Source organism: Psittacula echo, assembly GCF_963264785.1.
Source record: "Psittacula echo genome assembly, chromosome: 4".
Lineage (NCBI taxonomy): Eukaryota > Metazoa > Chordata > Aves > Psittaciformes > Psittacidae > Psittacula > Psittacula echo.
Genome location: NC_137738.1, coordinates 28,763,481 through 28,775,980, shown reverse-complemented (window position 1 = coordinate 28,775,980; position 12,500 = coordinate 28,763,481). Strand labels below are relative to the sequence as shown.

General features: G+C 38.3%; 1 protein-coding gene across 17 annotated transcripts in view; it reads left to right on the top strand.

Annotated features, from left to right (window-relative positions):
• Positions 1 to 12,452, top strand: part of GGPS1 (geranylgeranyl diphosphate synthase 1) — a 53,275-nt gene extending 40,823 nt beyond the window's left edge. For 6 of the 17 annotated variants that reach the window (XM_080615683.1, XM_080615684.1, XM_080615703.1 and 3 more), the window contains 11 exons: positions 488 to 590; positions 4,340 to 4,416; positions 4,652 to 4,747; positions 6,002 to 6,066; positions 6,167 to 6,231; positions 6,696 to 6,848; positions 7,575 to 7,728; positions 8,280 to 8,348; positions 9,444 to 9,503; positions 10,818 to 10,909; positions 11,161 to 12,447. In XM_080615683.1, coding sequence (XP_080471809.1) covers positions 488 to 590; positions 4,340 to 4,416; positions 4,652 to 4,747; positions 6,002 to 6,066; positions 6,167 to 6,231; positions 6,696 to 6,848; positions 7,575 to 7,728; positions 8,280 to 8,348; positions 9,444 to 9,503; positions 10,818 to 10,909; positions 11,161 to 11,253 — 1,027 coding nt within the window. In that variant the 3' untranslated portion in view covers positions 11,254 to 12,447. Of the gene's footprint in view, positions 1 to 487; positions 591 to 4,339; positions 4,417 to 4,651; positions 4,748 to 6,001; positions 6,067 to 6,166; positions 6,232 to 6,695; positions 6,849 to 7,569; positions 7,729 to 8,279; positions 8,349 to 9,443; positions 9,504 to 10,817; positions 10,910 to 11,160 lie in introns of those variants that run through there. The other 11 variants (XM_080615685.1, XM_080615704.1, XM_080615702.1 and 8 more) reach the window with 8 other exon arrangements.
• Positions 12,453 to 12,500: the final 48 nt, after the last annotated feature.

Here is a 12,500-nt window from a genome sequence, read left to right as displayed (position 1 = left end):
CAGGTAGACTGGACCTTAGGAAAGAAATAAAAACTTTTGTTCAGGAGTGAGTAATGAAAACTAATTTGAAGATTGCAGATTTGAGAACCTTTTAACTATTTTATAGAGATATTTTGCTATCAAGAATGGATTTTACATCCTTTCTTTTACTGAGGTCTGGATAGTCATATAGGCTGTAAGGTGTTTAAGTCCAAAATCTAACTTTCTTCATTTAATGAAAATCATTCTTTTTATACTCAAAACTTAGAGGAGGAAAAGGTGTGAAGGAGGCCACAGAAGAATAAATGGAAGTAAGAAAGCAAATCAGAAAAGTTTGAATGTAACTAGAGGGATATTTTATAGTATTTTAAAATATATGACACCTTAGCAGTGACTTCTTAATTTTTTTTTTTGTGCAAATTGGTTTTGTCTTTAATACATAATTCTGTAGCACTGACTTAAATAGATGCAATTATTCATTATGTTAATAATTGTTCTTTTTACACAGTGGAAACAAAATGAAATTTCCATCTACGTCAACTTCTGTATCCAGTGCATTTTCAAAATTGAGGGTTCTGGCACTTAATCAGACTGCAATAACATGGACAGAGGTAATAACCTTTCCTGGTTTTGTTTGTGTCGTTAGGTTTTTGAGGCAAGGAAAGGACACTAAACATTTCTCTATTATGGTACTCTACTGAAATGTAATCATCCTGAGACAAGGTGCTGTGGCATATAACTGCTAGTTCCATAGTAACTAACATGGTTGGTACACAACCTAGGAAGTTATATTGGCACAGGAGTCTACTAAGAAATGTTTAACTTTGCCTGCATTTGTAAATAACCAAGTCAAGATAAAGTAGTTGGCGTATAATATAACTTCATGTCCCAAAGGTTTGTGTGAATGAAGACTTTCTGTTTCCTTGTACTTATTAAAGGTTTATCTGTATTTTTAACCATGTAATAGCACAAATGCAAATGGGAAAAATGTATGTCATTATGATGCAAAGTACTTGTATTGGCATCACTTTGCATCAGCAGGAGAATGGCTTAGTATCTTTGCACATACTGACCATTCTTGAAATACAAGATGCCTGGTTATATGCAGCGCAGAATAAACAAAGCTCTGGCTTGTTTCAGGGAAACATGTAAATGCCTCTCCCCTAATATGATGTCTTACTAAGAATGATGCTCTGTTTTTAAATATGTTAGCAGTGGGCCTGTTTTCAGAGATGGGGCTTACGAAGCACATCAGTACTGCCATGTTACTTACAATGGCTTGTAAACCCAGCCCATTAGTTGGATTTCTCAGGGTCAGATTTTGTGTGTACTGCATTGTGAGTTTACCTGAATTTTCATGTTTTTGCTGCCAGCTGCAATCCAGTAATAGAGCACTTCCCAAAACTGGCCTTGAGTTAAGAAACTCCTTCATTCTTTCACTTGCAGCGGGGCTGCTATATTTCTGGTTTGCGTCCATTCACTGTGCACTTATTGTCAGTGGGGTTTATGCTAGGACAGTTGATAATCCTTCCATAACAGCAGCAATATGAATGGTGAAGTGAGTGGAAGAATGAAGTGGCTGCAAACACTTTAAATGTCACTTAGTGCTTATCAGGGTAAATTGGTGCATTCATTGTGGTGTTTAAAATGTTGGCAGCTGCCAGCAGCTCTCTTCCATGCTAGAGTGGCAGAAAGGCTGGTCTGAGCCCTGGCTGCAGATCCATAAGAGTTCTCTAGGGGTAACTGAGTTTCAGAAAGAAGCCATGCATTAGTCAGAGCAGTTTAAAATTACATAGCACTTGCAGTTGATTGTGAAACTCTGCTCTAGCTGATGTCTCATCATATGCAGGAAAGACATTTTTGGTTCAGAAATCTTCTTCATAAAGTTGAAATTTGTTTGATTTTTTTTTTCCCCTTTATAACTGGGGAGACACAAGCCTGTGCTTAAAAGTGGTGTTGCAGGGCAGTCACACAAAAGGGAAGAAGTAAAGGGGCCTAACCTGACACTAGCACTCTATGAACAAACCACTTGAAAACATGACTGCTTAGCTGTATGGAGAGTTACTTTGAAAAGTCAGCTTTTTAATAGAAAATAATAATGAATATGCTCCAGGCAAAAAAGAAATACAGTGATTGTCAATGGGAATATAAGCGAAGTCTGAAAATCCTAGAAATGTTTGAATTAAAATGAAAACAATTTAATGGTGAACAGCATTTCAAAATAACTTATTGCCATATATAAGAGTATATGGCATGGGGATAGTTTAAAAAAAAAAACAAACTTTCGGGCTTTTTTCAGTTGTTCCTCTCTTTTGATATATTTTTCACAGTAGGTTAACATGCTTAACTTCCACAACTATGCATAACTTCACATTTACATGCCTTCAGGACTGGTTTTCCAAAAAGTCCTTTCATTATGCATGTATCTAAATACATCTGAGGTTTCTATTAACATATCAGTAAAAGAGCTTATTACTGTATAATTGTCAATTGATTGTTCAAAACATAATATATGACCTTCAAGAGGGGAATGATGTCCTGTAAAAACACCTTCCAGTTACACACCATTAACTTGGAAATTGGATGAATGCATTTTGAGTTTCTTAGAAATGTGATGTGATGATCATTTGGTTGTGGCAATTTTCTAGTCATTTGGTCAGTCTGTCAAAGTCCTCTGATGCTTCAGTTTTGTGCAGTTTTTCTATTCCATTCATCTCAATGCAGGGCTTTTGGGGGAAATGCCCCAAAAGTTCTCTGTAGCGAAAGTGCACCTGAATTCTCTTGACTCTACAGACTTCTCTTCACACTTCCTCACTGCTATTAGGAAAACTTTCAGTCTGTCTTACTGACATAGGGAAACACTGTCCAAATTAGGGAGAGAAAATACTGATCTTCTCTGCTCTTGCTCTGGAGCAGGAAAACTTGTATCTGAGTTTCTAAGTTTATGTATGTTGCAGATATGGCAGCAGGATGATGTTTTACTTTTTTGGGTGTGAAGCAGTTGAGCCCCAAATCATATGCTGCTTGAAGAGATCCCAGTGTTAACAGTTTGTAGTGTATATATAATGAGACAGTTACACATACATCCAGCTGTGTAACTTCGTACAGCTGCAACAGAGAGTGAAGAAGAGAGAGCTGATGAAAGGAGGCTTTTTGGTGTCTAAGGTGGAGGACATTTACAGGGTAATTGGTTAGCTATATATGTAATAAATTGAATTTGATTGTCCAGGTCTCTGAACTGCACTGCTTTGTAACCTTTGTAACCTGTAAAAACAAGCTTTAGGCAATTATGCTGTGCATGTGCATGTCTGTGTTCTTCCATCTCAAAACTTTTGAATCTGCTAGCCAATTACAAACACATTGTGAAAAGAAATGAGAGCTTAATGATAACTTATCACTTACAAGTTCCCAGAAAAGAGGAGGACAGAGCCTTATAAGTTCTCACCAAGGAAGGAGTAGCAGGATGAGCTCACACTTAATTTAACTCTGGAGAATATACACAAAAACCTCAGTGAAAAAAATTACTTTGCTATTCACAGGCACAAATCTGTAGAAAACCAGTCAGTTCAAGTGCTTATGGAAGTCCATTGCCAGAACTGCAACATTTTTGGCACTGTCCCAATTGCATATGGAACTGGGCTTTATGCCAGCAATTTCTATTGCTTTGTAATAAGTGTTTATTTTTAAAAGTTGTGTTATCTGCTGTAGACGTTTGCAAAAAATAAATTTTATAAAATAATGGGTTTTTTTAATGTAATTTCAGGACACAAGATATAAAGCAAGTGCATCTTTGTTCAGCTTGTGGCCTTTTTTGAACTAATTTGTTTTCTTTAGAGTACTTGAAAACTTGGGGATATGTGCTGACTTATACAGTTCTTGGGTTTTAATGGTTTCATATGCTGGCACAGTCTCATAACAGGGAAGCCTTCAAGCTCTGATTAAGACATTCGAAAAGTCTCTGTCAGAACTGATGAGATGTGCAGATGTTCAAGAACTATTAGCAGTCAAGTATATACTGCCATTTCCTCTAGTCATCATAGGTAAAATCTGGTTGCTCCAACCCTGTTGAATAAACTTGGTTTCCAGGTCAAACAGTCTGAGGTAGGGCAGCTGTTGGCCTCAAGCCTGGACCTGTAGGTGCTGTGACTGCAGAACCCCTTTGGTGTCATCTGTGCTGGCAGACCCAGACACAGGGAAGAGCCAGCTGCGCAAAAGGGAGGGCTAGGCAGTCTGTAACACTTGTTTCTCTGGGTTTGAGAGCTATGCTTTCTGAACATGTTCTGAGGAAATCTGCATAAAGTATAATTTCTGGAATAATTTTTCTCAACTTTTGTTATATTAAAAGAAGTTTTGCTCTTAGGTTCTTCTTTGTGCTCCAGGATGGCCAAGACTTGAAGAATTGTACCTTACTTCTAATAATATTATGGTTTTGGAAAGGTAAGATGAGTAATGTATGTCAGTTGTTTGTGACTGATGTAGTGCAGTTAAGTAGCAGATAAAGTTACATTCCTCTGATGTTTACATTGCTGTGACATAATTGTAAAATAAATGATGCAAACTTCAGAATATTTATAAATGTATGCAATTATTTGCATGCTGTTCCTTAGAAAAGAATTGTTTTCATTAACAAATAGTATTAAATGTTCTGTGTTTCTTTTCCCCACTGTGGCAGGCCTGATAATGTCCTGCAGACCCTGAAGTTGTTAGACCTTTCAGACAACCAGTTACTGGATGGAAATCAGCTGCATCTAATAGCACATCTCCCCAGGTAGCTATTAAACAAATCTGCTGGAACTTCTTTGTCCTGAATAGTCATCTCCATAGCCCTTGTTGACTGCGGGTGATAGTATTGATGTTGCATGGAAGATTTATGGAATATTGAAATACAGGCATTTTGCCCTCTTGAGGAGAGTAACTGAATTGTTTAATTGAGCTGTTTTAATGTAACCTTATTTTTGTTGTATAGTAACACATTCTTAAGCGATGTGTCACTAGGTTTTCATTATATACTTACGAAACTAAAGTGATTTATCACATTAGTAAGTTATTTATATATTAGTATGGACAGGGTTTTATCCAAGATGACAGAAATGTACAGTTTGTGTGGAGTGACAAAGCAAAGGAGCTGTGGAAGTTGTTTCTTAGGAACAGTTTTCTGACCGTGTCAGCACAGTGGAGGTTCACCAGTCGTGGCACAGCCACCTCGGGGTCAACTGAGCCTGCCAGAAGGTGTCACTCCTGAGGCTGACACCCTAAAGGTGATCAGTGATGGACATTGCCATCATGAGCACTGTACCCCTGTGGCCCCTGCTTACTTGTCCTTTGTAAAGAAACCAAAACATAGAGGGGTTGGAGGGAAGTAAAACAGTGTGGTGATAATTCGTCCCTGTTGCTCTTACCTGCTCCTGATTATTAACTATGGGGAAAGTTATGTTTTCACTCTACTGGTACAAGTGAGTGGCATGACTCACTTTTGGAAGTTTCAGTGGTTTTTGGGGGTAGCTTAAAGACTTCGAAAGAGATGTGCTTCAAAACCTAAAAAAAAACCCAAACCAAACAAACCCTACAGTATAATCCCCATACTGCACTGGGTAAATGTGTTTCCATTTTCTCAGAAGAATGTCTGTGTTAACAGCCTTTACACAGACACTCCCAGTTTACTATACTCTCCATAGCAGCATCTTTATGGTAGTTGCAGCTTGAGCTGTCATTCCTTACTTTGGGCTTACTGTCCAAGGCAAGGAGGTGTGTGTTCCTGAAGCACTTTGATTACAGTGACTGGAAAGCTGTAGGACTAATACAATAGTTTTGCTAATTTGTGGAATTATTATCTTGCACTGTACACCAAAATAGCAGCTGTGATTTTAAATAGCCACAAGTTATTTAAATCCAGGAGCCATTCAGAAAGCTTGGAATTATTATACATTACTCTCTGGACACTCCGCTGGAGTCTGGGTACTGCCTGTGAAGCTGCTGATCATTTGTGCCTTGTACAGTAATCACTGTATCTACTGAATTTCAGATTAGAACAGCTAATACTTAGGAACAGCGGAATAGCTTCTATTGACTTTCCCGATGCTGGATTTGGTATGTAGAAGTAATTTATTTACAGCTCTATAATTCTGTTTATTTAAAGCTTTCTGTTTATTTAAAGTTTATTGTCTTGTAAATTTACTTTTTTTCCTAGGATGCAAGACTAAAATGTTTCCTTCACTAAAGCACCTTGCAATAAATGACAATAAAATATCACAGGTGGGTCAGACTGCTGTAGTTTGTCCGTACGCGTGTCTTTGAGAGTAACTTGCAGTTTGCTTGTTTAAAATTTCTTTGTATGTATGAGATCCTGAGGTAACTACTGAGTACTTTGATCCACACAGAGGCATAACTTAAAAACATTTCTTAATGTCTCAGTTAAAGATGTTTATGGTAGCTGGTCATATCTCTCTGCTACCTCATAATTCCTCTTGCAGAAGTCTAAGGATCTCAAATGCTGACTAGTGCCTCATTTGTTTACTTATTTTTGCACAGGTTAAGTGAAATGTTTTTTTTTTTTTCCTTAGCTAAATGAACAGGTTGAAAGTACTTGGTTCTTCTGACCAAAAGGCTAATTTCAGTCATGGTCATTGTACGGGAAATGTCATTGTTACTGTGTATTGGTCTGGAATGAAGAATGTTTTATGTTTCCTCAAAAGATTGTTCTCTTCCTTCCATTTCAGTGGTCATCTATCAATGAGCTTGATAAACTGCCAAGTCTGCGGTCACTGCAGTGCCACAATAACCCTTTCATGGACACAGAGAAGAACTCAGAGACCCTGAGACAGCTCATTATTGCCAAGATAAGTCAATTGCAGGTTTTGAACAAGTCTGAGGTACGTGATATTTCAACAATTTGCATGAACCTGGGGAAAAGCATTAAATCAGTGCCTCAGGAATTGTTTTCAGTTCCTTTTAAGGTTACTGTTTGGGTGCAGGAAAAGTGCCAGCTGTTCCATCGCCCATAAGCTGGGCACTCCTTAGGGCTACAAGATCCAGCCCTGTTTGTGAATGCTGCTGACTCAGCAGGGACTAGGACAAGACAGAGGAAGGGTGTTTTTTACCAAGTGCCTAAGTCATGTTGAAGTTGCAGGCCTGTTAACAAAAAACATTATCTGGCAAAAAAAAGAGATGAAAAGAAAAAGTAGCATAGCTGTTTCATAGACAGTGATACAAGCATTTACCTTCTGCAGTAGGACAATGGCTACTAGATTTGGTTTATCTAAACCAAATCAAGCTTTCAGCAAATGTGTATCGTAAAAGAGAGCAGAAGCAGCATCAGTTCTGTAGCTACAAAAAACATCCTTGTGTCATCATGTGCAGCAACATCTTTACATAACATTCATTTCTGAATCAGTCAGTACATGGAGGTTGGGTTTGCAAGGTTCTTAATAGCTTTAAAATGTACTGAATGTATAGAGCAGTCAGTACTTGGTGATACGAGTTTAGCAATAAAACATACTGATGACCTAGGTAAGAGCAAGGAGTCAGTGTCACTAATTAGATTTTCTTCTCTGTAAAGTTGTATAATTAAATTATGCACCATTCCTATGTCAGTACAGATCCCTCCTGCTGAAAGAAAAGGAGCAGAGCTTGATTATCGCAAAATATTTGGAAATGACTGGTTAGCAGCAGGTGGGAATTGGAACCCGGAGAAGAACAATCCAAGTGAAGAATTTCTTGCTGCTCATCCTAGATACCCATTGCTTTGTCTTAGTAAGTACAAGTACAGTAAAAATAATGCTTCCTTACTGCTGGCATTGCGGTAGCACTGGTTTGGTCTCTCTTCAGTTCCTCTATCCCTTGATGCCTTTTTCACATGCTACCTTAGGAAAGCCCACCCTGCTGGAGGCCTGCTTGCAAATGGCTTTTGCATAGCACTGCACCCTTCTGGACACTGCTGCCTTCTGGGATGACACCTGTGAGCAGATGCATAATAACTCAAGGCACTGCAGGCAGTGGCTGTCTCCACATGGGGCTTTTTTTAAAGTGGGAATGTTATGCAGCACCTCCCTGTGCCTGCCACCTGCTCCACCCCATCCATGTGCCTGTGCACTCTCCTAAAGTGCTATAGCAGTCAGTTCATGCTCATGTCTGCAGCACCTCACCTTGCAGAAGCCTACCACCTTTTATAGGCAGTATCCTAGCTGCTGAGAGACCTGAGGCAGCAGGCTTGCGCCTGATACACCACCACAATGCTCTTAAGTCTACTCCTGGGTTTGAGTCTTTGAAGGGTTCATGAATACGGCCACTTTTCCTTCACACAGAATATGGTGCGCCTGAAGAAGGAGAACTGAAGGCACAACAGCCCTTGACTTTGAAAAATCAGCTTCTGAGTAAGAGGCCAGAAATGGTCAAAATTTTTCCTTCTGCATCTAAAATATTTTACAAGCTCAGTGGTTCCTGGGTGGATGTGAAGAACAAAAGGTTCAAAAGCCTTTGAGACATCACAGAGTTCCAGCTTGTAATTCTGCTTCCATGAACTGTGTGTATCAAGCAGCTTCACCAGATACCTGCCCTGTGTCCTCTGTTGTCATTTCCCCCTCAACCCAAGCCAAATGATTTTCTTAATTAAGACTTAATGGAGAATAGAGGTAATCAATACTCTGCTTTAAGAGTGCAAATGGCTTCTATATAGCTTTTATATAGGCTTTTATATAGCATTTGAGATTTTAACCTCAATAGCTGCACTGGTTTCTGATAATGTTTTTCATAGCTTCTTAGAAAACTATGGTATAGTTTTGTATAGAGTATAGCTTTGGTATTTGGGGCTGCCTAAGTATTTAAATCAGGTTACATCCCAGACTTAGAAATTCACTTAGCTTTGTCAGTTGACAGAACTGAACTTTTCTTTACTCCATGGGCAAAATAGCATTTTAAGGCATTACATTCTAATGCATTTAGGTGGAAGGAATCTAGTTGGCTAGACATAATAGAAACCTTTTCTTAAGGCTGAGTCGTTTAATGTCTGTAAAGAGAATTAGGCTAATAACTTCCTTAAAATGTGCTTGTATGGTGCTTTGGAGATATTAAGGGTCAAAAGCCTGCTTTAAATTAGTAAGTAGTTTCCATTCTACTGCAGATTATTTTAAAAAGCTAACAAGAAATTAAGCATTTTTAGGTAAATGCTCCTTTGAAGCAAAAAAACAAGGCTTAGGGAGTCACTTTTAAAATATTTTCCCTACAATATTTCCCTGTTGATCTTTTCACCAAAGATCAATAAAAATGTGATTATTTTAATAAAATTACTTGTAATTTTTCAGAGAATGACTTACTGCTGTCTTAGCTGCTCAGATGCAGGCTATGTCCTAATCTTCTAGCAGATCAGGCTGAGCTAGGGGAAACAATTTGTAACAAAAACAGAATAGAAAGACTCTGCTCCTGCCAGGACTTAACGTTCATTCACTAATGCCTCACCTTCTTTCCCTTAGCTTTGACAATTAAATGCCCTGAGAAACCTGAACAGAAGCCAGTACAGAAAAAGCTGCCAGGTAAGAAGTCTTGGCTTGTGTTTAAGCAGTTCATTTGTAGCTTCTTTGCCAATAACTGTGTTAAAGAATGGCAGCTGCCTCTGGCTTTGTTGGCTCCTGAAGATTCTCCCCTGACAACTCTGTCATAGAAAGAAATGACAAAGGCAGAAATTGTTTGAAAAAGCCATCATTTTTCCGACCTTCATACTTACTTTTAGTCCAGCTTGAAGATTGAAAGCTGATGCTTGTCTTATGACTTCTGCTGCTCATTTCATGATAAATATGTTAGAGGCAATCAAAGCCTAATTAACAACTATGAAATGTCATAACAGTATTAACTAAATAACAAGATAATAAGGTCTAGTATCTAACACATTGAGTTAGAAATCTAATCCTGACCTGTATCAGGTTTGTCTTTTGAAGTTTTAGTGCCTGTAGTGAGACTAGAATGAATAGACTTCATTCTAAATCAGACTGGTGTTTTGGAAAAGATGTGAAATGGAGTCTGAGAGAAAAGACTTACTCAAGCTTTATTCTAAAATAAAAATCACATTTATTATCACAAGTTGCATAAAATCAGATAGATACAGCTTTTACAAAAATGTTTGATAGAAAAATATTTGTCTAAGTACAATGTGTGGTATTACAGGAATAACTCACTATTGCTGTGTCTTTAGGTAAAGCTTCAAAAGAAGTGAAAGTTCAACCAAAAAATTGAGTGTATCTATTGCAAACACAGGTATCTCCTCTGGAAGAAACTACGTTTACTCATTCCAGATCCATTACAAAAAATATCCCTTTGTGTAACTGACTTAGTAATATAAAGCACTCTACAACTCTTCTGGCAATTGGTTTGGGACTACTTAATGTAATGCCATTTCTAAGAATGGTGTTAGTTTCACAGGGACATTCACTTTTTTTGTGCTGGGAAAGCCAATTCCTGGTAATGAAAACTTCAAGGAACAGTCACCAGAAGCAAGTGGTCAGAACCTGACTGGTGTGTGTCCCAAAGGTCACTTGGTTTAGCACATAGTAAATACAAACTCAGAAAAGGTAAATTATGAAGCTGTAACACTTCAGTTTGGTACAAGGGATCAGAGCTCTTAAACTATAGTAGCATATCCTGCCCTATCCCCCAGAGATAAAACCATTTTCAGTTTTATATTAGCAGTTATGGTTTCAGGTACAAACGGTATTATTGCAGTGTTAGAACTGAAGCAGCAATACAGCCTTTCACTGTTGCTGTAAGCAAGTATAGTTGAAACACTAGTACTTTGCTACAGCTCAGTGCTAGCAGCATTTTTCTAACAACTTTTCTTTCTTGCCTCTTGGCAGAGTCTATGACTATTCAGAGGGTCAAAGGATTGCTGTATCGCCTACTGAAAATTCCTGGTTCAGAACTGAAACTGTCCTATGAAAGTTCTAAGGTAAGTTAAAAATGGATAATTCAACAATAAAACACTGCATGCTGCTAGAGGGCAATAGCACGTTCTAAACTCCTACCTAATGACATTGACTTCACTTAAGGAGGCCACGCTTCATGCTGTAATTTAGGACCTAATTTAATTCCTGTAATATGCCAGATCCTCTCTGACTGCAACTGCCTGATCTATATTTGGTTTACATGAGCAGGTTTCAGTGTAAGTCTGATCAGTTTCTTTTCCTTTCTTATTTCTAGCTGGAAGGAAAAGAAGTTGAACTAGACAATGACTTGAAGCCTTTGCAGTTCTACTCGATAGAGAACGGAGACTGTGTGCTAGTACGGTGGTAAAAAGGGACTCTCGTGATAGACTGAGGGAACAGCCAGCACTGGAGCAACAGAGTTAAAGGCTCCCCATAGACAGTGCAGACAGCCTGTGCCTGAACACGTATATGGGAGAACGTAACCATGACACGTGGCACTGAGGACTACACAAGAATACTGTAAGCTCCTAAGCTTGCTTGTCAGCCTCCATGAAAGCATTTGCTTCTGACTGAATCGTCTTACTTGAGAGATACCAAATAGTGCTTAAATGCTTAAATGAAATAAAACTCAAGGTAACCTTTTTGCCAGCATTTCATACAGTGCCTTCCCACTGCAGTGGTGACAATTTCTTTTGTGAACTAAGTACGTGATTTTGATTTAGTTGTGATCTTTCGGTGTATAAGACGACAAAATTAGTGCTGCACTGAAAGAGGCTACTTGCTTATTTTGTTTTCACCTACCTTACAGCAAACAAAAGTAAAATAGCGTAATCGTAGAAGTATCTACACAGCCTTAGACTACTTAAGGTCAAAATCTGATAGACCTTTCTTCTACCAGTACTACACTGTTAACATACCACACTATAAATAAGTTCTCAGCATACTGCAAGGCATTGCTGTTTACCTTACATTCTTCCATGTGCTTCAATCTTTCTTTACTTCCCTTCGTGTACCCTCAGATTCATATCTAAACACCACAGTGAGCTATCAGCAATCCCTCCTAATCAGGACAAGTTTGCAGTACTTGAAGTTTTGGTATAAGCAAACTTTGATACTGTTTTTATCTAAAATGACAATATAAACAACTAAACATAAATCCTAATCCCTAGCCGTCCCGGCCCCTGCACAGCCGAGGGCAGCCCCTCAGACAGCACAGGAGTGGCTGCAGCAATTCTCACCCAAGGCCCTGGTGCTGAGCACAGCTCTCCACTGGAGCCTGGTACATCTCAACACTGAGTTAAATCAGTAGTACTTTAATTTATAAAAGACAGGCTAGTTGGCATTCTTATGTGCATTTATTAATTACAAGTAGGTCTTTGACTTTATATAAAAAGGAAATTTTTTATCTTAAACATTTTGGTTTTTGTCAGATCAACACCTATACAATAGAAAATTAATAGTATCAGTCCACTTGTAATTATCAAAAGGGATGTGCAAATATTGTAATACTTTAGTTGAAAGCCAACATTAACAGATACCTTAGTACTCCTTATTGTTCCAAGAATGAATCCAAATGTACACTTTTCCATGATCGTTATATGCTACCCTGTTTTC